This window comes from Watersipora subatra, chromosome 3, assembly GCF_963576615.1.
Source record: "Watersipora subatra chromosome 3, tzWatSuba1.1, whole genome shotgun sequence".
NCBI lineage: Eukaryota > Metazoa > Bryozoa > Gymnolaemata > Cheilostomatida > Watersiporidae > Watersipora > Watersipora subatra.
The window spans coordinates 24,838,574-24,866,552 of record NC_088710.1 but is presented as its reverse complement, the minus strand read 5'-3'; the positions used below and the strand labels follow the sequence as shown (position 1 = coordinate 24,866,552).

At 36.4% G+C, this 27,979-nt stretch overlaps 1 protein-coding gene across 1 annotated transcript; it reads right to left on the bottom strand.

The window, feature by feature from the left end:
- LOC137390464 (malignant fibrous histiocytoma-amplified sequence 1 homolog) lies at positions 1-27,979 on the bottom strand. Its single transcript, XM_068076792.1, has 10 exons — positions 27,960-27,979; positions 26,665-26,802; positions 18,497-20,499; positions 18,184-18,267; positions 17,775-17,950; positions 17,011-17,199; positions 16,313-16,535; positions 11,292-11,534; positions 10,717-10,826; positions 1-483 (listed from the first exon to the last, which is right to left on the bottom strand). Exons 1-10 carry the CDS (start codon positions 27,977-27,979, stop codon positions 352-354), a joined length of 3,318 nt encoding a protein of 1,105 aa, XP_067932893.1. The 3' UTR covers positions 1-351.

Here is a 27,979-nt window from a genome sequence, read left to right as displayed (position 1 = left end):
TAAAGTCTTGTGTAGTCTGACGAGACTGCATTACATCAGTGGTGGGTTAAAGTCTTGTGTAGTCTGATGAGACTGCATTACCTCAGTAGTGGGTTAAAGGTTTTGCATTCTCTTTTAGCTGTTTTGTTTTAACTTTGCCCCATGACTTAGTTTAATTTTAAAAGTAAAGCTCATTCTAGAATCCATACAAAAACACTGTATTGCCTATTGGTGCAGCCAAATATTTTGCTTGTTAGGTACAAATTAAAGTAGCTTAAAATTTAGTAGCTAACTTCACCCTAATTTGATCTGTCATGTCTACAAAATATATACAAACTATCCAGAGAAGCTTACACAGAGGTGACAAAAAATTTACCGGCTCGGAAAACCTGGGAAAAGGTATAATTTTTTCCCGTGAGTAAAAGTACAAGTCGATGTTGGAACATTTCCACCTTGTGTGTCATTTTTCTGGCTCATGCTGACCTTTCTTACTCTCTTCTGTACCTATAAGAACCATTAAAATTTTATTATCAAGAAATTGTAGTTGCAAAATGGTAGTCTCCTTTAAAAGCATCATTTTTAAACAAGTTACAATTCTTTTTGCTGCAGTAACGTTGTATGAACTGTTTTAAAAGAGCATATTTTATTTCAACATATTACCACTAGTAAAAGAGATGAAAACGAGTGAGCAAGCTCTTGGCTAACTTCACCATTTTGAATTGATATTAAGATTGAAATGTAAAACAGCAAACGTGCCTCTTTATTCCAACATATTTTTAATGATACTTTATTTGAATTAGCAATTATCAACATTTAAAAATACATGTAGATTGACTAAATTATGAGACTCGTCAAAGCACTCTTTGTTATGAATGTTGCTACTTGTTCACTTTTTTGCCGAAATCAAATTTACCAGCATTGAAAACTTTTGTAGAACAGTGTTGTCTCCTCCGTTTTTATGTAACAGAGGGTTGACAACTACATCTATGTATATAAATGTGTAAAATTATATTCTCATTTTAGGCTCTGTTTACAGTTAAAAGAAAATATAGTAAGAAGAGTCTTAGTCTACCTTAAAACAGTAATGATTGCTTTGAACTAAACTAGTTTACTGAAAATTATAGCAATATTGAATTAGGGATTATTGAAACTCATTTGTGGCTATAATATAAAAATTTAAGGTTATACCACTCCTTTAATTTGTAGTGAGTTGTAGTTACTCAGTGGTAATTAAACAACATTCTGTAATGAAACAAACTTTAAACATCAAATGTGTCAACAGCAAAACTTTTAGTTATATACAAACACCACCACAATTCTAAATATGTCCTTCTATGCTAAGGTACTGTGATAGTCTTCTACATGTATATGTTTTATCTAGGGAAATTGAGACTATGAAAATTAAGACTATGAAAATACTTGAGTATAAAAACTGCATAAAATTATGAAGATGAATTCTACCACTAAAGCTAAATAACAACTCATTAATATATTTTAGTGCACCTGAAAAAGGTCGAGGGGCATGGGAGTAAAGGTAGAAACAATGGTAGCATATTACCCAGGGGGTATTTAAACAACCAAATAAATAAAATTATGATATAATTCAACTGATAGCGGAGACTAAAGCACTTGCTAAAAGAAATATAAAATAAATAAACACACCAAGCATTTTATCAGTAGAGAACAAAAATTTTATCACAAATATGGATAAATACACGAATCCAAATGTGTGTGCACACAAATGACAACTCTAACTATCTAAAGGGCTATAGCTATGGGCGGGCTCCTTTTTTGAGCGCCTTCTCCAATCATAGCAAATGGGTGTCAAAGTTGGTGGCGGTGAGTACAATTTCATCTAGGTAGAGCAGCATCATTTTCCAATGCAAGACACGCAGTACACGCTCCATCAACTTCTGGAAGGTGGTTGGTGCCGACATGAGACCAAACTGCAAGACCCTCCATTTCCAGTAGCCAGAACGAGTAGCAAATGCTGACTTCTTTTGAGCAAATCGGCATCTAAGGATACTTGCCAATAGCCATTGAAAAGGTCTAGTGTGCTAAAGTACTTGCTGCCAATGCATTGAGACTGTCATTGTTGCAGGAAAAGGGGTAGGTGCCCTGCTCGGTGATGGCATTTAGCTGCTGGTAATCTATAAAGAAACGCCACTTGCCATCCTTTTTTCGAACGATTACTACTGATGAGCTACATATATTAACAGCTGACTCAATAAATCACTTGTCAAGCAATCGTTAGACTTTAAATTGAGCCTCAGTCTTTTTCTCTGGACCCAGTCGCTGAGGTGGTTGTAGGATAAGACATTTCCTTACTTCGACGGAATTGAATGATTCGCTCCGGAAGTCTAGCCCATATCTTCATCAAAAGTAGTGAGTATGAATTGGTAAGGTGTCAGCAACAGCGCCAGTCACTTGGGCTGTCTCAGCACCCTGCAGTTATGTTGGGCAACCACATCGCGATCTGCCTAGTGTGCTAGCACTTCTTTTATTGGTTTACCAACTTTCGGTGGTGCTGCTCCCAAACCGGAGAGACATGGTTTGTCATCAACATGGCGGTCCTCTACCCTTGTACGCGCCAAATTTAAGCAACATGTTGAGGTTGAGGCACCGCGCTACTGTGCTGCTATTTGGCCAAGGCCAGTTTAAGCTTGTAGCCTGCGGCGGCTTATAAGGCAACCCTCAATCCCTACCAATGGGGAATAACTCCTGGTCATCACTCTACATGAAACAATCATATTGGTCATGGCGGGTGCAACCACGTCATGCATCACCCTGACCGTACTGAGCGGCATCTGTCATGTCTGTCCCTACAGTGCAAGGCAGACGACAGCTCATGGAGACCATAAGTTGCTAGAACTCACTTTGTAGCGCACTTGCCAACCACCAAAAACGGCGTTCTTAAGATAGCATCCCCACTGATGTGGCTCACAAAAAATACCTCTTCAGCCTTTATACTCCGGAGCTCTATGGGCAGCCGTATTACCCCGCAAAAATGCAGTCCTGGTCCCATCGGCCATGATTCTGTGGCTGTGGTTTTTTTTCAACAAATCACTTGTAGCTAGGATAGCTTGTCGAGCACTTGACAAGTTTTTCATACACACGGTGTCAAGTAGAAACTGAATGGGCAGCTCCCTTTAAATTATCAGAGACACTTTAGCTGCCGAAGTGGACCCAGCTAAGTGCCTGTGCCCAGATTTAATTGGAACCACTATGGCTAAGCCAGGCATGTGTCTCTGATCCAGGCAATCTTGAAAATGCCAAAGCAATCATTTGGGGTGCCTGCAGAGTCTCACCGGCATGAGTAACTAAAAACCAGTCCTTCCAAATTTAAAGCAGGCTTCCAACAGTGTACTACTCCATCATTGTATCTTTTAGTCCCGGGCATGGTCCGAGAACCAACATTCTTGGAGCTGACTTTTGAAGAATTTGATCACTTGTAGCGAGCAACTCTAGACATGTTGAGCTGGCCAGAAAAGCAGGTTTCCAGTATTGTACCTGTCGGTTTCTTTCCACCTGGCTCGTGAGTGTGTTCTTGGCTGGGCAGCCAGATTCGGCTCAATTTTGTTCAAATCGGCATCCTGGCATACGTGGTTGGTCCTTCAAGAGTCCAGGCTTTGGTTCCTCTATAGCGCGGCAATCATTTCAGAGAGTTATGGCCATAGTCTCTTCAGTTGCTAGCAATAGCAGGGGCAGACCTCTTCTTTCTTGGCTCTCCATTTTGACGCCAGTGCTTTCAGGCTGTCGCCTTCCTAGCTGGATTTTTTCAGTAGGGACCTGGTTGAGCCATCCATAATGAAAGGTCCTTGATGCAGCGCTGATTAATTTTATTTTGCCAAAGAATACGCCTTTGGGGCCTTAGTGCAATTGTAGTTGACATTACCATCATGGCTTAGGACTATTTTCCCGATGTACCCATATTTGGTGCAATGCTGGTGCAAATGCCTAGGGAGCACGCAGCCTTAATATCACAGAGGTTTTATCATTCTTTTCTTGAAGCCGGCTTCTTTTCAGTTGCTGCTGCAGTTGCTGTGTCAGCAATTGTATGACCTGGGCCAACTGAATGACTGCATGATCCTGGATCACCGCTGCTTGCTCAAGAGCTTTCTCAATGGTCCACACAAAGACTGCCACTTTGCCCTTTGGTTTGATTCTAAGAAACTCTGTCTTGGCATGCAGAGCCTTTATCAGGTGACCATGGACGCAACTAGGAGATGTCTCTACAGGGCGGCATGCTAGACTAAGCAGCAGAAAATTCATGTCAACCCTGTGGAGATCATGACACTTTCTGTACGCCACCCAGACTAATCTTTATACCTGTTAGGCATGCTCCTGCAGGAAGGTTGTAGCGGTCCACCTCAAGGTGCCCAGCATATTACAAGCCTGCCTGGCAAAATGGCCGAACTGGATTTGGGGCCCGTCAAAGACGGCTCTTACACGGTTGGATTGTCCGCAGTCTTCTGCCTTTTTCAGGGTGTTTCGGAGATGTTGACAAAGAAACTGATGAAAAAGAGGATGAAAAATAGCCTAGATGAGAAGATTTCACACGGAGGAGGCCTCTCGGTCTCCTTCATCCAGGCACCAGTGTCAGCTTCTTATTGGAACCGACTGATGCAATACAGGACTTTTCCAAATCCTGAGAACTGAAGTGACTTGAACTGATGGACTAGGCATATGCTCAGGGTGCCGTTGCTGGTCATTCAAGGGCATCGACTAGCTGGCCGATTCTTTGGCCATCCATAGACTACTGGAAGAAACTCGCCAACTTCCATGGGAAGGTGATGCTGTCTTCGGCGCATGGCCTGCAAGGGGTCCAAAATGCTTGATTCCAAAGCTGCCATCATAGTGAAGGAAACTGCCTAATCCTTTACACCCAAAAAAACACTAAATTAATAAATAAACACACCGAGTGGGTAATCACCAGAGGATATACATTTTATCGCAGATATATATAAATACATAAATTCAAATGTGTGCATACAAATGACAATTATAAAGAGAGCCTGTCCTTGTTCTGCTAAAATTATGGCATTCTCCTTTGTTAACATGATTGTTTCTCGCTAGGCTCCATCCCCTTTTCTTTATTTATCACTTGGTCTCTTTAATTATCACTAGGTTGTCCAAGCCGGTTTATTGGTGATTGATCCATCTCCGACAGCAGGAATGCTTAGTTTGGTGATGCCACTGACCGTGGGGTTGGTCATTTCAGCTCGGATCACAGCATTCCACCGCAGCAATGCAGACTTTTTTATTACATTATATGCTATATCTTTATTATAAACATGCTAATGCCTTGCGGAGCAATGAGCTTGCTGGACTAGCTGGAAAACTATTCCCCACCTACTGAGTTTTTTTAGTCAGCGAGTACTGCTAAAACAAGCAAGCCAAACCAGAAGAGGCTATAGGCTGTGCATGTTGCTCACCTGAAGGGTCAGTTAAAAATCTAACAGAAATACCAAAAGGAACTACCACTTCACACTACCCGCAAGTGGGTTTGGTTGTTATAAAAACTGAGGAATAGAACAACTCCAAGTTTCAAGCTTGCTTTGTTAGGCAATATCAAAGTTTGAAAGCATGGCCTATTCACATTCACTGTGTGAAGCGGCACAAACAGTCCTTCACGTAGAGCGAAAGCTGTATCCTGCAATATCAAGCCTGCCCAGAACAACTGAGTCCTGATCCAAATACATTGGAGCTAAGAAGGGCCCAGTACGAAAAAAGCAAGGCCATTCCACTAAGAAAATTTAGAGAAACCTTGAAATGATCTGGTTATTTCCTCAGCTTAAAGTGCTGCCACTCAACTATGCAAACAAGAAAAGGAAAAAGGGGATGAGGCTTAAAAACTGCCAACTATTTTGGCAAAAAGATCTCTAAACCTGATCGAGTCCAAAAAGCTACTCGAGCCAGTCTGACACAATCCAGAACCGGCCAAAACAACTCTGAAACCAGATAGTTATTATGGCTGGACGTGCTCGGTGGTCGAAGATCAACAGCTTATAGCAGATTGATACACTACAAATCTGAGAGAGAGAAGAAAGCTCAACTATAGTTATTACTTCATTTCGTCGTGAAGCCTCCAACACTACAAACCTTTGATCTACTATACATAACTCATTTCATACAAAAATGAATATTGCCTTTTAAAGGTCCTACCAAAAACTGCTCAGTCAGTTGGACGCTCCTATGAAAAACTCTTCCGTATATACCAAACAGTTAGAAAAATATTTATGAGAGCACACTGAGGCGGTTTTAAAAGTGTCAGCTGTAACAGCACATGCTCAACAGTCTAAATTTGTGGTATTGAGAGGTTAAGCCTTTAGAAAATATTTAACCAAACAAGCGATCCCAAAGTAATAACTCCACTCGAGTTACACAATGACCTCGATTGGCTTGAGGAACCACCAGTGGAGAATCCTGCCTTAAAAGTGAAAAATAATCTTTTTGAGGCATGCAACATATAAATACTGCACGCAGCACCAGATAAGAAAAAAATGGAGCATAGCTTGTGCTCCATATGGCTATACTACTTGCTACACCAAACAAACAGGAGAAACAAAGGCTACGGTCAGTCAGATATTTGTCTCCTGCATAGCCAAAGTTGGACCGAGAACCTGCAATATCAAAAGGGTTTTCACAGAATCTGCCAGTTTACTACTAGTTATAGGTGGGCCCGCATCATGTGATGCAACACTTTATGACCTTTATATGACTGTGTTTCTGCTAGAATGATTCACGAGACCAAGTACAGAGACATCAAGATGCTAACTTTTGGAAAAGCGTGACTGTGTTGTATGTCTGGTTGATAAGCCAGAACTGAGTCAATTTTTGGCCAATCAAGGATGGTATTCATAAACTAAAATAACTCTGTGCAGCCCTATTCTTGCTACCCAAGATCGACTTTGGAAGATCTAAAAAATCCAGCCTAGTAGGCCAGATTACCTTTCAAAGCCTACATCAAAGTTTGACAAATTTCAGAAAATATGTAACAAACTTCCCTTTGAAGCCCATTAGCCGTGTGACTTCCAAAAAACTGACCAACATCTAACACACTATTTGAATTAGCAAGGCGAAGGCTGTTCAGCTATTCCTAAGGCAAAAGGAAAAGCAAATGAGCTAATCAGCTAAACCAGGACCTTTAGGACAGGAAAGATGCTGCCAGAGCTACCCAGTGCATCACAGCTGAGGACCTGGAGTACAGGGGCCCGGTAACTTCTGACCTTAGTTCAGTTGGCTCTTACCAAAGTTTGAGTAGAAAGATAACTCTTCAAATAGTGAAATATATGGTAATAACCTGCAGATCCTATAACCGGACCACCCACTAATATTGCATAAAGATAATTTTTTTATAATATTTAAAGACACCCAACCCTATGCAAGAAGACAGATATTGTTTGCATCTGTTTTTGTCTACAGGTATCCACATTTAACAAGTGAAGAAAATATACATTGAGTTATTCAAACAGAGTATGTTGTTTTTAGATTTCAGATACGATGATAGGCATCATTTATAATACATAGTCCGTTATCATATGTGCTAGAGAGAGTTTGCATTTGCTGCTCTTGCCAGAGCTGTGCTGGTCTATACATTGTCTGCTATTGACTGTTATATAGAGAGTCTATATTAATGGCTCCTGCATTAGTTGTGCATAAGTGTATGGTTAATTATTGTCAGCATTTCTGCAACTATCTCAAAGAGTCAGTTTCTGTTTGGTCTAGTACAGAGTTGCCTTGATTATACTCAACTTATAAATTCAACTATTGAAAACTATTATAACTGAATGTGTAAAAATTTGACTATCATCAAGTAAACAGCAGGAATAATGCCCTATGCACTTCTAATTGGTATAACTATTGTATTTCCATAAGATATAGGCACAATTTTCGGCTTTATTACCATAACCTTTAACAACTGAGAATTGAAAGGACCATAGCTTGCATAAAAACAAAATATAAGTTTGGGAGTAACAACTCAGTAATTTAATTTTTTATGTAAAGCTTATTTTGTTATTTTCTTGGCTAAAAATTATTTTCACATTCATTCACTGGCATACTAGCTATATTTTGGTACATCATGGACAATGTTGACTGATGATTCTTCATTTTCTATGTTATGAGTGTTTTACATATATTAATTACAAATGGTGGCTGATCTTCTGGGCTAATAGTAGATAGTTCATGACCTTACTATCATCTTATATTGTAACGGCAAGGCAGCATGACTAGGGTCAACGAGACTAATTGTCATTGTCAGTGGAGAGATGGCTAACCTCCCGATGCTCAGACGGGTATTGCGATTATCTGACCAGCTAGATGTCAGCTCAGCACCCACCTAGGCCCGACCTATGCATGAATATGGGGTGGAGATGCTGAAAAGTATGAAGGAGGTGCATTCAACCCTTCGCGAATAGCAGGTGGCCATCCAATGGGAAGACCACAAGGAACATCTGCTATATGCACTAAGAGACTGGGTTTGGAACTTGAACAAGAGAAGAAAAAGAGAGACCACTACAAACTACAGGCTAAATTTGTGGGATCGTACAAGATCATAAAACCATGGTCAAATCACACTTGCCTGAGAAAGTGTTGGGCTTAACTAGTTTCGGTGCAGAACGAGAGCCGACTGAAGAGTTCTTGCCTGAAAGACTTCAGACAAGTATGTGCCACTACTGAGCCTCAAAGAAGGCCGAACATCAAAGGAACTAAAGCCGGGAGGCATAGACTTAGTTTGAAACTAAGGTGGAATCGGCAAAGCAAAAAAGGCTTTCATCACCTCTTAGTTTAGGAAATAGCTCGAGGTTAGTCTAAAAAAAACAGAAGAGTGATGTCACAGAAAAGCCGTCTAACTCGCGAGTACTTTGGTGACCCTGCCATTTAGCTCAAAATGAGAGGCACATAAAATCACTCAGCAAAAAATACCTATCAGCTCGGTTCCCTCAGCAACCAGACTAAAAATGCCAATGGGCATGGCTATCAGCAGTAGCAGCAAATCCCTCAGAGCATAGGCTTAGGAACACATAGGCTGGAGAAAAGAAGAGAGCTGGAGGAAGTTGGATGTCAGGACTATTTATTTGTGCGCTCTACAGTTACCCAGTTCTCTCCCGGGGCACAGCAATTTATCTACAACAGCCACTACAACCGATAGACTTTTCACGCAAGATCTTAAAGTTACTATTCTCAATATTTTACCGTTGTAACAGGAAATGAGCTTTTACCAATATGAACTTTACTCTTCCGAGAGAGGGCAACAAACGATATCCCAGCAGTAATTTCAGCAATAGACTGGTGAAATGTGCACATTTTTCTCATAAAATGTGCGTGGCTTTATCGTTCTACTATCTGTCGCACGGCTTTATGGTCATTTTGTTGGCCGGTCCTAACTTTGATTAAAGAGGCTTGTCAGATTTTAATGGCGATTTTAGGCCACATTAATCTTTCTAGTTATGTATAATCCGATCAGATGAGTAAGTCTTAGGATATTGTCGACAGTTTTCAAAGACTTGGTAACATATTTAAATAAGTGTAGATGTGTTTTGTATCATTATTATACTTAAACGACTCGACAGAAAAATAGTAATTTTTTATTGGATTTTGGTAAAAGGATTTGGGTATGGTCGTTGGTCGATACTTTTTAGGAGTTGTGTGCACATATGCATTCGACATAAAGCTCCCAAACACTCGCTTGGCTCGTGTTTGGTCGTGGGAAAACTCTATGGAAAATGGCTCTCTTTTAGTAAAACTATTATGTTGTGACATAAAAAATATAAGTGCTAAGACAACCACTCTTAATTGCTTTGATCTCAAGATTATCACAGTAAGGTAAACCCAGATGTTTTATCAGAATACATATAGATATGTATGACTAAGTCATATAGTTTTCAATATCATAGTTAATCATATTTTACTTAAACTTTTTAGAGTACTTCAAATGAAACCTTGACAGCGTTTACAGTTGGCTCATTGAGCTGGAATGTACAAATACACAGCAGCATAGCAAATATATGTGGCTTTCACCAAATGATAAAGCGTAGAAACAATAAACTTGACCACATTCTTAGTTTTGTGTCGAACCATTTTATTTATAATTGAACAAAACAAGTACAGCGTTTATGGAGGCTGTAAAATATTTACAGAAATTTGTCTCATAAATTAATTATAAAAATGAGGTCTTTTTATTCTCCACTTTCTGATGCGCACAGATATATCAGTAACTTTATGTAAGGATGCAGTAATCTATACAAAGTTAAGTGTTCATTATTTGGTTTGTTGATCGTTTGTGTGACCAACTTTAGCATTAAAATATGTATGCTTGTAGTGCTAGCTAGCGTTAGAAACAAAAATATCGCATCACACTACAATTGAACTCGAACCAACACTTAGAGACGACTTATGCAGACAGGCATGTAAACAAACACGTCACATGGCAGGAATTCCATACTAAGGAATAATTGTGGACAAACATATTACATGAGCCAATATTTACTATAGCATTGGACTGTCAGCCTACTAGAAGAAAAACAGGTTCCAAGACTTCCACAAAATGCTACAAATATGTGTATATACGAAATAAACGTATTCAAACTCGTAGCACAGAGAGAAATAAACACTCACTTTCATTTAAAAGCTAGGGGTTAATGTTTTATATGTTTATTAAATTAAACTATTTGGTCAAAAACATTTTGTATTACTCATGCACAACTGGGCATTCAGCTCATGAAGTATACTTACAATTTTGAATAAACTCTCAATATCTCTGTGGCAAGCGTGTTTGTAGAAGGTAGCAACTAACAGTCGAATAAACCAAGATCCATGAGTTGTGGATCTGATTGATCTGTATGCTGCAACGCATAGTAGGTTAAATAAACACTATCAGCACCCTTATATGGCATGTCATCATGGTCGTCATATGTAAGGCACAGTTGTTTTTGATAGTTATTAACTTATTAGGATAAAGTTATTTGGCATTGATACTTTTTAGCAAAGTTTTATGATAGCATGCTGCATTGGCAGCTAGAGTAGTAGATAAATGTTAAAAAAGAGTGTATATTAAAACTCCATCATAGGTGATTGTATTAGGGGTGTCCTAAAAATGCAAGGAAGCTCCAAATAAAAGTATCAGCTTGATAAATAAATGGGTACAATATTTTTGATGTTTAACATAAAGTCACTTTACTGAATGTCCTTTGTTTTGGTTGAAAATTATTGTATCTCTGTTACCTATGATATGAGCCAAGCTTTTTTTTGTCAGTTATTATAGTATAATTATCAGGTGATTTGTATTGGATATATGGTTTGGTACTCACATTCACAGCTAGACTTCATGATGAAAAAGTCATCTACGTTGAGTACAGTAGGACGAGCTGAACGGGGAGGCTGATCATAATCAGAAAAAGGTACAAAGGAAGGAAGTCCTGCGGTTCCTTTGGCAACAGGCACTGGTGGAGTGGAGGAAGATGACTGCTGTTCAACACATAACTTCACAGTTGTAGGAGTTCGACTGATCTCGGAATCAGGAATTTCTTGCAAGTCACCGTAATCAAACCGATCTGAAACACACAGTAGGCGATTGTAATCTAACTCATCAAAATATACAAGTGTCATAATGTAAAGTATCTTAAAAATGCCACTCTCAGTTCAAAGCGTAATGAAAATATTCTAGGCTGAAAATCGCATTATTTGCATGCATTCAAAATATATGCTATAATTCATATGGCTTTAAATATAATGAGAAACAGCAAACATAAAATGTGCTCAATTAAATATTCAGTATCTGGTTATTTGTTCATCTTAACTTTTTTATGAATGGAATAAACACTTAGTGAAACTTGAACAGTGGAAGACATCAAACTGCTTTCTGATGATTAGTTGACTTCCTCATAATCAACAGTTAGTAGTCAGTTATCACATACAAACTAATGGTAAAACATGTTATAGCTGTTCAAAAGCACTTACTGAATAACTAAAATCTAGCTTTTAAGAATAATTAGTGAAGTGATATGTGAGGTCATCAAGTTGTAAACCTTATTAAAAGCCTGGCTTTTAAAATATAAACGAGTAAGGCACCTGCTGTATGTGCTCATAGTCTACAGAGAAAACTTATCATAAAGGTGCAACAGTTAGCCATATTCTGCAGACAACCTTTCCAAGGTAAGTTATATTCAATTAAACTTAACTATTTAAAATACTTCAAACACAATTTTAGCAATTTTTACACGAATCAAATACAACTTACTTACATTTGACGTAAGCCGTCATTGCATCATTTTAAAACCTAAATTATTAATAAAGACCCAAAGGTTAGCACACTCCTTTTTCCTAAATATTACATCAGTTATTAGTTATGTTTTGGATAGACAAACAAAGATGAAATATATCACTGACTCATTGCACAATTATTAGCGGAGGAGTCATGCAACTATGTTACAAAACAATGTATCACATGTATGAAGGATTGACCAACTACGAAAATGATATCTACGATGATTTTTTCCACTATTGTTGAGTTACGTATAGACATTTGTAGTAAAACATGGATCATCAATAACTTAGGAAAGAAAAAGCGAGTATCCAGGAAACTCATGCAGTTAAATCTTTGCTAAAACAGTACCATATATTAATGATGAAGACAAACAACTACTTTAACAGTCAGACTAAGTCAAAGACAGAAGTTCAACTGTAAAAATAGGTTTACATACATATATTTAGCTACTAAAAATTATATTACACGAAAGTATCTATAAAACAATTTAAAACATTTTATAAACTATACCACATTATAAAATGTTTTTATTTGCATGATATAAAACAGAGTACCGATATTCATATAGTAAGCTCTTTCAGCTAATCACAGGTGTGCTAGTTCAATATTTACTGATGAAGATCAACATATTGGTTGTGAGAGTACACATGAATAACGTATGACTCACCACAAAGGCCATGGCTACCTCTAATATGCATGTTTGTCTGTGTGTAGCAAGACCTTTTCAATGATAATGATTATACGACAGCAGCAACAGACTTTAGTAAGAACCATGTGATATTAGTCAAAAAACATATGAATATACATTTATCTCCTTCTCAACAGAATTCAGCTGATCACTGAAATGTAGAAACCAAAGCTAGTTGTTTTATATTTACAGCTAAAAATGTTCAACGAAATATTTGTAGCTGCAAAGTTTCTCAAAAATTCCAAGTTCACTTGCATTGCTAGAGGCTGATGATAAAGAATTTTTTTTAAAATTTTTCCTGGTAGGCTCAAAATATATTAACTCGTTCCATCAAGTTTTAACGATATTTTCAAAACAAAAAGAAAATTATTGAACTCACGTTTTTGTTTTGATCGGTATAAACAAATTCATGGATTTCTGCAAATTTTCACAAAACTTATCTTGATTCAAAATTTAAACAACTAAACAGCCAAATTCAAACTTGTGGTAGATGGCTGCATGACGCATGACTTAACCTAAAATATTTAAACAATTAGCTAAATATTGGCATGCAAGCTACTGCAAGCTGCGCTATGTCACTGAAATTAAGTAAAATAGTATCATTGTTGGGCATTTTGCATTTTGAACATAAAAAATTGGTGGGGCTGCGGTTTAGAGTTGTTTGCTCTTGTGATAACGGATGATTCACAAACTGTGCACATTACATTCAGTTGATAGGCTTTGGCTTGTACTGGAAATAAACCAAATATAATGCTTACAAACTCTAGTCTATCCAGACATGTAGAGCGACTCATGAGTACACAAAAAGTACATATTACACCTAGTTAGAGTTTTTAGACTCGAATTAAAATAACGCACTACAGAGGTTGACATGCTCCACATTTACTAACACTTATTAACTGTAGACTCCAGCTATAATGGAACAAGTCTCGCCTTTTCCACTGAAAAATTTACATCGATAATCCCATTGCTAAAATGAGAGCAGAATCTACTATATAAATGGCAATCGTTGTCTATCTGTGTATCTGTCTGTCCGCTTTATAGAGTACCGTACTTTTCGGACTATTAGCCGCTACTTTTATATAAGGGCGGCGTGTCTATTCTGTGGTTTTTCTCACCGCTAGGGCGCATTAACGGGAATCTCCAGTTAGTACACGCCTCTATTATAATACGTAACCTGCTATTCATCGTAGGGATGGACGATAAATACTGATATGCTAATAGTAGGAGTTGTCTTCTCGATATATTGGGTCACCGATAACTCCCAAATATGAGCAGTATAAATAAATTATATAGCGGTCTTTTTTTCGATTCGATCGTACGAAGCAAACTTGATTAATATGAGTAAGTAGTAAAATTAAATTAGTAGTAAATATTAGTAGGGAATTAAATAAAATTTACTACTCTTTAAATAGATTAATGAGTAGTAAATTACATCTACTATATAAACGGCAATCGTTGTCTGTCTGTCCGCCTTATAGAGCGGTCTTTCCTTTTATCGTTGTACGAATTTCGGTCGTACGAAGCGAACTGAATTAATATGTGTAGTAACAGTAAATAAATTATAGAGCGCTCTTTCTTTTTCCATTCGGTCGAACGAAGCCAACCGAACTAATATGAATACTAAATATCGTAAATTCGTAATATGGACTATGAGCCGCTACTTTTCTCTGACGATTTAAGCCAAGCGGCTTATATAAAGGTGTGGCGATTCTGTTGTTTTTCTTTCACCTCTCGGGCGCATTAACCGAAATCCCCGGTTAGCACGCTTTCTAAACAGCAATTTTTCTGCCGTGTTAAAAAGCTCTTTCCTGAGTTCTGCGGCCTATACAAAGGTGTCTATACAGCTATACAAATGTACTATGTATTAAATAAAATAAATTAACGAGTAGTTATTTACATGCAATTAATATTTACTGCCAACGTGTACCGAGAAAGTCACGTAAACGTTTGTTTCTTGGAGCCACTGGAAAAATGCATTTCTCACCTACTAAATTTCCACATCAAAAAGGTAAGTGTTTCTTATACGATGTTGTATTGTATATGAATTGCCACATCTCCACTACTTAATAACGTTGGATTTGCCGCTGTTCGTGATAGTGGGTCATGTTCATTTCCTTCAGCAGCCGAGTTACTAATTTTTTTCCAGCTACGAGTAGGCCTACTGTAACTTACTATTACAGAACTTTCACGAGTACTCCGAGGGTTGCGATACGCTATTGTGAAAAGAAAGAGAGCAGCTGCTATCGACTTACTGTCACCCTGCATCAGCCATGACCAGCTATACGTCGCCTGCTCAAAAGTAGGCACACGCCAAAAACTGTTTCTTCATACGCCCGACAGAAAAACCAAAAATGTTGTCTATCCGCAAGTGTTGCGTTGAACTAAGGGAGAGAGAGAGAAAGGGAGAGAGAGGGGGAGAAAGGGAGAGAGGGGGGAGAGAGGGAGAGGGGGAGAGAGAGGGAAAGAAGGGGAAAGAAAGGTAGAGAGCGAGGAGGAGAAGAGGGGGGAGAGAGAGGGAGAGAGAGGGGGGGAGAGAGGGAGAGAAGGGGAGAGAGAGGGAGAGCGAGGAGGAGAGGGGGGAGAGAGAGAGGGAGAGAAAGAGGGAGAAAAAGAGGGAGAGAGAGGGGGAGAGGGAGAAGAGGGAGGGGGAGAGAGAGAGGGGAGAGAGGGAGGGGAGAGAGAGAGGGGAGAGATGGAGAGAGGGGAAAGAGGGAGAAAAGGAGAGAGGGAGAGATGGAGAGAGGGAGATGTAACTGCATATTTGGAGTTGTTTTACCGTATGAAAGCCAACTCTCAATAAACCTTATGCTGCCAGTGAATCTGTTACTGTAGGCGGGTAATGCAGCTAGTATTTTATAAACACCGGATAGTTGTGATTAGGAGTTGTCTACTTATGCCTGGATAAGCCTATCAATAACTTGAGTAATTACACACTCAATGAATTTACACTCAAGAAATAATCATTAAACTCAAACTTACACTACATCTCTCATGATAGTGAATCTAAACATATGATTGTTTCAGTAGATAGGAACCAATTATATAATTACTAAACTACCAGTTGACCTTTTTTACCTTGTATACCTTGTTTTTTTTGCGCTGTGTATAAGTACAATTTGACACAAGCTAGCACAGAAAGTTTTAAATGGAATGAGACCATTTGTAAAACATTCTATTAAATGATGTAATAACATTACCACTGTCAAATAAATATATCAAATTTTGTCAGAACAAAATCAAAAAATTTAAAAAATAGTAACCCTAAAAGTTGGTAAAGCATTTAATTTGTAGTCATCTGTGAAATGTTGGTAAAGTCCTAAGAAACTAGGTGTAATATTGTATATGTTGGAAGAAATTACATCTTATTTCCTCACCTCCAGAGCACGCCTGGACAATGATGAGCTTAGGTTTACCAGCCATTGCAGGAAATCTCCTTGGAGACAAGCTGTCTCTGATAGCTACCAATGAGAAATATTTCGCATGGTGGTCTAATAGCATGTCTGCATCAGCTCCATGGCTCATGATGACAAGTACAAACATTCCAAGTCTGTAGTGTTCTTCCCTGCTTGTTTCCTCTTGTATCTCTTTCAGTATCTTCTGTAAAACATTTTTGAATAAAGATAATCGTGAATGAAAATATTTATTAGCTTCTTCATTTTATTTATGAAATTACAAAACCTTTTAATCAAAAAATACTCAAATTGGCACAGAGACACCACATTGTAACCGATCCTGTAATGAAGGGGATGTATATTTAGATTCCGGTAAGAAGTATCAAACTCTATTGCAGATGATTGAACAGGACAATTTTCCTAAGAAACTCCTGGTTGAAACTACTCATCACATGTTGTTGAATGCACTTGCAGTCATAACAGAGATGTAGTAATACAGTTATACTAAAACTGTCAAAAGGTGAAAAGTTAAAGCATCTATTGCGTGTTTATTTAGCAGTTGAACTGTTTATATAAAAACTTAAGGTTTGTGTGAGACAACAGCTAGTACAGAAACTTATCAAATGATTGACAATAGATGATTGTTCAGATATTGATATTTAGTCAGAATTATCTACTACCTCAAAGCTCAAGTCGGTAAGTTCTGTTTGGGTTTTGACGACATCAACTTTTAGATCTTTCAACAGCTTCTCCAAGTTAGCATAGTCTATATCAGAGCCATGCCTTGTGTCATGCCTTGTGCTTTGCTGGAATGTTTTGATGTTTAAAATAAGGGCTCTTCCTCTTATTTTCTTACTCATCTGATATACCTAAATACCAATTAAGTATTAAAAAAGAAATGTAATAAAGAGGTACTTTAGGAATACAATATTAATAATTAATTATTAATTATTAATATTAATAATTTAGGAATATAATGAATAATTTAATATTGCTTCACATGAAATGGTGTCCATAGGCTTTGACCAAACTTTACAAAAGCTTAGCTATAGTTGTAGAATGAGGTCCTAATTACAAGACGATAAACAACTACGTGTCAAACCAAGATTGTTGTTGAATATAAGGGTACTACGGAGTGTTATTTTTTTCCATAAAAACAAACAAGTTTTCTTATCTTGTAGAGCTAGACAAAGTTCATAATAGTTTGTATATTGTTGGAAGAAATGAGCTGAGTGTTGAAGCGTTAATAAAGTAATCTGATTCTCTATCAATCCAACAACATTGACATCAACAACAAGCTTGATTTGTGATCATTCAAGTTACTTGGGCATAATATAACAATAATAAAATTGGGCCATGTAATTTGCGGGAAAATTTAGCTTCTGGAAAACCCCCCATGCAGTTGCCAATATCTTACAATGTCTTTTTTACTTTAGATAAATACCTTGTCCTTGTTTGTGTAGAGATCTTTAATTTTTTTCTCTCGAACAGGAACCAGCCTCATGCTGATCAAGGGGGAGGAAGTCTCGTCACAATAACTTTCTTCACTATCAGATACATCACTCTCATCATCTCCTGTTGATATTTCTACAGGAGGCACTCCTTCATCATCACTCTGAGCTAAAGTTAAAATTCTGCCTCATTAAATATTGTGATGAGTAGCATTTCGAGCAAAGCATATTCAACTACCTTGATAATACGCTGATGAAATCACTATGACAAATAATTTGTTAATAAATGATTCAATTTGTTAATTTCTCTAAAGTGCTTAATTAGTGTTTGTAAATTTATAAAACATGTAGATGAGTGAAGTGTTTTAAATATATATATATGTTGCCTATGCAAGTGCTCACCTTGTTCAAAATTGGCTTGGCAGTGCTCCAGTTTGGAAAGAAACTCCTTCAGCTTTTTGATCTCATTGTCAGTGAGGTGAAAGCCTAAAATTTGAAATTGAAAGTTTATTAATAGTCTTTTCTGTCTGAATTCAGAAAAAAGTTAGTTTGTTCTTTTGCAGAAACTACCTTTTATCAACTCCCTTGAGTAATAGTGTCTGTCTGTCAATAACCAGAGTACCAAATACAAAGTAAAAAGACTATTTGTTTATTAAATGTGACTTAACTGAAATCATGGATAATTGCGGGAACTTAAGATATACAAATGACTTACATGGAAACCTCAAAGGCGTTGGCACTTTAACTGGAGCTGAGGAACGTTTTTTGCAAATGACTGGTTTTATTCCGGAATAATCCGTAACCTTGACCTCAGGTTTCCCTTCATCTGGTTTGTACTGGAAGTAAAGCCAAGGAGGATTGTCCTGAATGTCAGGTTCTTGACTGCCGATGAAGAAGCAATGGGAGCAGTAGGTACGAATAGTTACACGACAAGCTTTCCATGACTGAAACAATTGACAAATGATGGCTTCTGTTACACGAATCAGGCACTTCCACGACTCGCTAAGCTCTTCAGTAGAGGTCGAAACATTCACCTCAACTAGTCTTTTCTGCAAATGATGCACCACACTTGTGACGCTGTCTCCATGCACAATGTTGACCCCATTCTTCAGAGCAGAAGTTTCATGACAATGGTTTTGGAGAAGATTGAGAACTGTGACTGACATTTGCTGATGAACATACTCTGGTATAGACAAACCTCCAAGAAGGATGTCTAATCTTAGTTGAAGTTTATTTTTGGTCTTAAACAAGACTCCTGGAGATTTTAAAGCCAATGCTGGGACTAAGTATTCAGCATTTGGCGACTCTTCAATTGGACCATGAATCATCAAAAAAGAGCGTAAAAGCTCCCTTGATACAGCAAATGGGAATGCCGAATCCTTGAGAAGGTTTTTCAGAAGAGCTTCTGCCAAGACACCATCGTACAACAGTCGTTGTACAAGGTGTTTGTATTCAAACTTGCCAATTTCTCTACCGTGATGAGGGAAAACTTTAAACTTGGAAAGATGATTGTCCCACTGTTCTTGTGAAGAATGATGGAAAAGCAGATTTATCATGGAAGTGATTTCACTGAACCTGTGAAGAATGAAAGATGAGAGGCTTTCAATCTTTTCAAAGAAAAACACCCGACCAGCATTGTGCATGTAGCGCAGGATAATCAGTGGATCAGCATTTGGAAAGTTCTCGAGCACTGTTGAAACTTCCACATATGGCTGTTCAGAGAACTGTTGAATGAAACGCTCCACAGAATTCCATAGTTTGGGTAGTTCCACAATATGCTCTTTACATCTTTCATTGAGCTTCTTTTTAAGAAGTTCTATGTTAGATGTCTCTTTTAGATCGTCTCCAAACTCAAAAATCTCTCCTTCATCAAACAATGGTAGGTTCATGTTAGACAGATGCTCAACCACGGTCAACATCTTTGGAAAGAGAGTTTCAAGTTGCCTTTCTTCTTCTAGCAATTTCCCTCGTATTGACTCAGCTTCGGTGAGAAGGTCTCCCCGTGCTTGACTCCTCTGAGCACTTGTCAGCTCATCTGTGTGAGTGAGAACAAGAATTGGTGGGCCGAGCTTTGGACAAGCCAGATAGAGATGAGATAGCCAATCAAAACATACCAATCTACATGCTTCTTCCTTTCCATTATTTTGCACATTTTTTGCAAAATCTGCCAAATCTACTACTATCAATGGTACACACCCCTCCTTGCTGAGAATTTGGTATGCGAGATGATAAACTCGATTACCACCATAATCAAAGAGCTTGATTTTGGTGGCCTCAAGAGGCAACTCTTCTACTTGAAATACTCTGGTTGTCTCATCTTGTTCGGAGCTTCTATCACGGTGTGTCAGCACACGTTTGCCAGTTTTCAATGTTCTAAATAAGCTTGTTTTGCCAGACAGTGTGTTTCCAATAACAGCTACTGGCACTTCTACCAACTTTACTGGCTTGTCGGCGGCAAGATCAACAAAAAACTTTCTAATAGCTTTTATTCCTTGTATACATACACTGTATGGAGGTTCCTTCAAGTTTTTACACCTTTCACAGTCAAGACGAACAAGACTCTTCATCTCTAAGACTGCACTCTCTATTTTTTCCAGCCTTGTGTTTCTCCTCAGATCTAGCTCCTCTAGCTTTTCTAGCTTGTAAATCCAGAGTGGGAGAGACTGAATGTTGTTGAAAGCCAAGTTCAAATCTCTCAGCATCTGAAGACTGTGATATCTAAAATATAGTTTTTTTAACTGATTTTTGAATTACAAACAAATTTTGTTAAATGTTGTTGATACATCCAGAGGCAGCGTCACTAACATAAAAAGCAGCATATTACCTTATATTCAACCAAGCAAAGCTTTATTTTAAACTTTAATGCATTATTATGATTAAATATAACAAAATTATTGCAAATTTTTTCATTATATTAATGGCTGAAGCTGCTCAAGAATGTTATTAGTTGTGTTATAGTTACACCATATTAATTCTTCATTATATCAATGGCTGAAGGTGCTCAAGAATGTCATTAGTTGCGTTATAACTACACCATATTAATTCTTCATTATATTAATGGCTGAAGGTGCTCAAGAATGTTATTAGTTGTGTTATAGCTACACCATACTAATTCTCCATTATATTAATGGCTGACGGTGCTCAAGAATGTTATTAGTTGTGTTATAGTTACACCATATTAATTCTTCATTATATTAATGGCTGAAGGTGCTCAAGACTGTTATTAGTTGTGTTATAGCTACACCATATTAATTCTTCATTATATTAATGGCTGAAGGTGCTCAAGAGTGTTATTAGTTGTGTTATAGCTACACCATATTAATTCTTCATTATATTAATGGCTGAAGGTGCTCAAGAATGTTATTAGTTGTGTTATAGCTACACCATATTAATTCTTCATTATATTAATGGCTGAAGGTGCTCAAGAGTGTTATTAGTTGTGTTATAGCTACACCATATTAATTCTTCATTATATTAATGGCTGAAGGTGCTCAGAAGAAGGTGAGCAAAAACTATGCTTAAACTCTCTAGTAATGCTTTACGATTGTTAGTTAGAAAAGAATCTCAACAAGTTCTGATTGTAAAATGACAGCATTTAAAATGGAGCTTAACTTTTACTTTAACTATTTAAAATGTTCTGCTTTAACTTATTGTTGGACATACATGTAGCGCTTTTTATGTCAACTGTATGCTGCACTCTTCTGTGAATCGAGTGATAACTATTTTGTTTAAGATAGCATTGTTTTAAAAATAAGTTCTTTGTATTCAGAAAATATCATGCAGCCACGCAAAAATTGCTCTACGCAAATCATATTAGACTAATAGACTATTGACTTATCTCAATAACTTTAATTTCCAAGTTTTGGAAAAGACAAGAAATTATAGGCAGAGCAAGATTCCTCAGATTCAGATACATCAGTGTTTATTTAGATTCCATCGCTCATATACATCAAATCTTAAGACGGACTCAAAACAGAAGACTTGCCTGTCAAGCACAATTCAAACCTTTATACTTGTTATTTATATTAATCAGGTTATTTTCAGGGTTTTGACAAAAAACTTAAAATCCTTGATAGTTTGACAAATTTTTAAACAATAACTTCTCTAGACGCTGTTTATTTTATATACCACTACTGAAGAGAATTGTGGCCAAGGTTGTGAGATGAAGTCAAAGACTGAAAATTGGATTTATGCTTTGGAAATTTCTTCTGGTTGTAGTTATTATAACTCTGACATTGAAATATCATCACATCAACTCAAATAAGGGGAATTATCAATTATTCTATCCAATCATTTTCATCATTATGTTATTTTGTATATAGTTTTTTGCTAATTACTGAATGATTAGTTCACAAAGAACCAAAAAAGGTTGTTTAGTCATGAAAAACACAGTGAACGTAAAAAATAGCTATTTTTCCTAAAAGATCTTTATTAAACAAAAAATGAATTTATAATAATAAAAGTAAGTCAATATGCGTATCATTTTGCAGACAGTTCTTTCTGAAAAAATTTAATTTAAAAATCACCAAAATCAAGCACATAGTTTTGGAGTTATGACAAAAATAGTTAGTGAAAAACATGACAAGCAATGTTTTGAAATTAATTTTCTTGCAGGAAGGGTATCTCTAATAATAAATTTGCCCAATAAAGGTCATGGAAAACAGTCTAGCATCTAACCTTGAAGCAAAAACTTCAGTTTAATAACTACAGAGTTTAATAACATAGAGCTAATAACTAAAAGTTATTAGCTACTGGTAGGTTACAAGCTAATAAGTCTATGAGGCACTAAATACAAAATATCTATTAACTCATTCGCAACCGACTAACTTTCATGTGATCCACCTTTAATACCAGTCATTTCTCAGAAAAATGCTACAAATTAAGTTTACAAATGTCAAAAATGCATTTAGATGTTTCAGTGTTCATATAGAAATGTTCATTAAATTGTAGTTCTAATGAATTTGGCCATTTCTTCCACTACTTCCTATGCCTATTAACTCTCTAGCACATTTGTAAGTGAACAGACAGCTTCATTACTACAACAATAAACACCAAAAAACAAAATGTATGTATCAACCTGTAAATTTTCTACATATATTACCAGATCATGTAGATATCCTGATGGTAAGCAAGCTTCTCACTACCTGTACAGATTTCAGATACATGAGTAATGTCGCACCCAAATTTCAAAACCTTATAAGCAACTTAGAAAAATTATAACTGTCAGTTGCTACTTTAGAAATCTTTAGAACTATTTTGAAAGGAACAATCATACACGCACTCAAGCCAAGTGTAAGATATACAGAGCTGTGGTCTTAAAGGCACTATTATATAGATCTGAAAACCAAAGAGTGTACCAATCGCAATTGAAGAGACTGCACACAATGATGGTGAGACAACTACACCGCATAATAAATTTCATCTTGAAAACTAAGGTCATGAACACAAAAATCTTAAATTGGTTTGGCTTCATATCTACTGAGACAATCTTCATAGACAATCGCCTAAGATGGCTGAGAGATAACCACAGGATGGGTCATGAACGACTACAAGGACCATTACACTATTACAGCTTATTCATGATCCCATGAAAGAAATAGAATTGACACCCAGACCAAGTTATAGCTTTGCATAATGCAAAGTTAAAATAAAAAGACACAGAGATGGCAAGTGACGACAAACAAAAGAGTTGCGTGAAAGTCAGTAATGTAGCCTTAACCATAACCAGTTATTGTCATAACAGGTTATTGCAAGAGAAAGAGTGATATAAAACTATCGATGAGTAAATTCAATAATGCGTGTAACTATGTTATCAAAGGATTATTACTGACTGCTATATTGATCACCACATACATATAAAATAAATAAAAGAATAGAAAATAATACCGAGAGATATAGAAAGCTGAAACATATAAATGTAATAAAGCATCAATAGCAAGGATAAATGAGAGTAACACATATTTAGCTTTTAAGAACATTCAACTGAGAACCATTAATTACATTCTACGCTGCGAGTGAAACTTGTTTGTTCTGATACACAGCTTAGGTTTCTTCGATTAGTTTTGGTCTAACAAAATGGTTCCCAACTACTTTAGAGCCATGGACCCCCTGAGCTCATTATCTAAAAGTCATGGACCCCTTTATAAACATCATAATATATGGTGTTTATAACAATGCATTGTAAATTGGCGTACATTGTAAATTAGAATAATATAAGAGTCAATAGATTTTAAATGTTTCTATTTATTTACTTATATAATGCAATGCTATACTAAATTGCTTTGACTGTTAATTTTCAGTAGTCAGTTTGTTAAAGGTTTAGATTGTACTTCTTGTTTTTTTCACCAAATTCTCAATCTTTGGGGAAATGGTTGACAAAGCGCATCGCATGTCGTCTTCAAGTCCCAGTCGGTTTCGTCGTTTCGATTTGAGAAGAATCATGGAAGAGAAAGCGGACTCGCATAAGTATGTATACACAAATGGGAGCAGAGTTTAAAGGGCGTGTTTGGCTGTCTGTGGATATGAATGAATCATACATGTAGAATGCAAAAATTCTTCAATAGTTTCATTTTCATAAACATCTTTTTTTGCTGGTTTCATGGTTTCATCATGCTGGTTTCATTTTGTTGTCAAATAAATATTATAGTTGTCAGATATTGTCACAATTATGATCAGTCAGCTGCCATTAACAAGCATTCATGATATTAATAGTCGCCATTGAGAAATGACCAAAATTTGGTTTTACATACAGATTTTGAGTATGAAAACTACACTGCACAGCTTTGCCGCTGTTCCATCTTATTGGCCAGGTCAAAAAATGGGACAACGACATAAGACTTTGCCATTTTATATTATGAGTGGAAAAATGTTAATTAAAAACTAGGGAAAAAAGGTCATTGTTTGGGTGATTTCGGGTAGACCCCTACCAATCTGAAAATTGGTAAAATTAAGTAAGTTGAAATGTTTGATTTTCCGTGGATCTTAGTATATTGCCGAAACTGAAGAGGGAGAGGGAGAATTACGTGTTTGCTGGTTACAGGTTCTGTTATTTTGTACCATTAAGTGGAAATCAGGTACTATCTAGCGATTGACACACATAAGTGATAAAAGTCTAAACCCAAAAATCTAACAAGACAATGCGACCACGCCGCGGGAATTGAATTAGCCCCGAAACCCAGGTCAGCACAATCCCAACAGATTTTGATCATTAAACCCCGCCCATATGACAGCCGTCACCTATCCTTTTAGGGTTTTATATCATTGATCCAACCAATATGACAGAGATAGCTGTAGATATCTTGCTAGAAAAACCAATACTGACACCAGTCTGTGAACCCCCTCAAAAGTTCCTGTGGACCCCTGGGGGTCCATGGACCACCAGTTGGGAACCACTGGTCTAACATGTTGATTTTCTTAAATTTTTTTGCAATTGTTGAGATATTTTCATTAAATTTTTTCATGCCAGATTTTGTTCAGATTTTTTCTATCCCATGAATTGGTATCTTGCTCTATTTTTATTATTTTAAGTTATAGCAAAAACCTGCATGCCACCAGTCTTTCTCCTTTATTAATATGTCTCTATGATAGACAATTTATCTAAAATAGTATTTCATGGTAGTTCCTAATTTTAAAACTCAGCAAGTGTGACAGTTTAAATTTTTGAAAAAACACATTGTTTGTAAGTTGAAATAATCATTAAGCTAATTTACTAATATTACTTTTGGGGCACAAAACAATACAATGTTACGAGCTGAACTATGGTTTTTTAAAGACATGCTAATTTAAACGACTTTAGCTACAGCAGCAAGCACTAATAGAAAGTAAATTATAACTAAAACTAGATTAAAACTAGTACAAAAATAAAGTAATGATAGACAGAGAACACGATTTCGATAAAATCTTACATTAAAACTGATTTATGTCTCATTACGATTGTTCATAAGTAGATAAATTACAGATGATATTAAAAACCAAACAGCTTCAAAGTTATGTCAGTGCATTTGCATCTTCAGTTGATAAAACAAAAAATATCAGCTAGTGCCTTTGGTACACTTTCACACAAAATACTTGTACTACAAGGCCAATGTTGGCATTGTTATACGTAAACAGTGTAAAGAAAGTATTGATTTAATCGTATTTTTAAATATTACATATAAATTAAATTTAACAAAAATAGTTTATCAAACTGAAGATTGATAATTAAAAGTTAAAAAAAATGAAAAGTCAATTTTAGGCTACTCACAGTTATCTTAGTATGTATCTTTATTAACTCTGTCTTTAGTATGTTTGAAGAACTCAGCTATGTGATAGGTATGGAAGGAGATTAAATATTGCCGTCAGAAATTTAGAAAAAGGTTGATCACTGCTGTAGGAAAGTAAAAAAATTTTGGTCGGCTGCTATCAGAAAGTTTTATGGTGAGCATTAATATATTTAATATTATTAAACAACAAGAATTAAATCTTCGTAAGCAAATTTAGCATTTTTTTTGTGGCTGCCAGTTATAGTTTGATCAGTTTAGAGAAGTCCATCTTTAACCAATAACAGTGGCTTTTACGGAAACTCAGTGCAGGTTAAAATTGGTGAAGACGACTCAAGGTTTAAATAATTTGAATAATACAGCAATAACAATACTAATACTTTATATTAATAATAGTAATAATCTAATATGCTATATTAAGAAAGGTGCTCGTGAGAAAAATAATAAAATTTTATAAGAGTTGTTGATAATTACTACACTTTAATTCTATTTTACCATAGTTTTAGGGTAAAGTAACCACTTATAATATTCAATATTTAATCACCAGCAACTTTATCATGGCTGCTCATTAATAAGTAGTAAAAGTTGTTCATAGAAGGAGTCCATATGCTATGGGTATATTTACCTCTCTGGGAGTTGGCTTATCTTGCACCTTGACAAGTTCAGCTCTTCTAGTGAACTCAATGCAGTGATAGACTCAGAGAGCCCTTCAATCGGATTACTAGAGAGATTCAGTTTTCTCAGCGATTTCAGATAGTCAATCCTGCAAATAAATTATATTAAACAGAATTTTCTGTTGTGATATGTTCATATCCTTAATTTTATTAATTTTGCTGAAATATACAAATTTGCTATAAGCACAGCAGTGATACACAGCTATACAGTAAGAATCTTTTTTCAACCCATCACTTCATAACCATCAACTTTTTATTTGAAATATCATATAAATGTGCTACAAATGTCTACAAGATGCTAAACTATCAAAGGTTTTAGACATTGTGCTTTACTGGTTCACTGTGTTTGAGCACTAAAGAAAGCTGAATTATATTAGCATGTGAACCATGAAACAAAGTTATGTCTTAGAAATATATTAATACTAGTACACTGGCAGCCCCTTGTACCGTTAGAGCTTGTCATGTGTAAAAACGATTTCTACAATTATTCTTAAATATGGAGAGGTGGTTGAATGGTACAGATGGAATCATGCTTAGCTAGAATCCAAATATTCAGATTTCATTCTAGTGCGGGGCAAAACTTCTTCCTAAAGTCTTTAGCGAGGTGACAGACACAGCTCTCATTATTGTAAAGCTAAAGATCACTCATGCAAAAAATATTTTGCACAAGAATTACTCCCCTAAAAACTCCTCACAATCAGGTGCTTACTTATTTTGAGGCAATGAAAAATAACTGAATCCATTACCTTACTGAATACATTAAAATAACTGAATATTGATTAATTTTCCAAACAAAATTAGACCGAAGCATACAAGAAATTGCCTTGGTTCCTGTAATAGTCTAAACAAAACATAACTTTTTCTTAAACGATAACTAACACGTATAACCTTTATCATAATTTGTAGGTAAATCAAACATGCCGATTCCAAATTTGTACTCAAAATAAAGATTGGTCCACTAACTTTCAGAGTAATGAAGGGTTTTTTACAGTGTTTTAATATTGGTCTTGAAAACAACACGATCGGCATAACAACCTCCGCCCAATCAAAGTTAGGGATGTCTAGTTTGATTTAGAATGATAGAGATGTGTGTTTTAAAACCTATTATTATCTAAATTCAGCCTGCAAAATAATTTTACTATTTTTTAAAAGGTAGATAAGCAATTTAATACTGCACATTTACAAATGAGCTCAAAAAGCGCAATAACTCAAAGTCACTGAAATGGCAAAGGTCATTGGCGAGTACGGAAATCCGGCTGAAGCCAT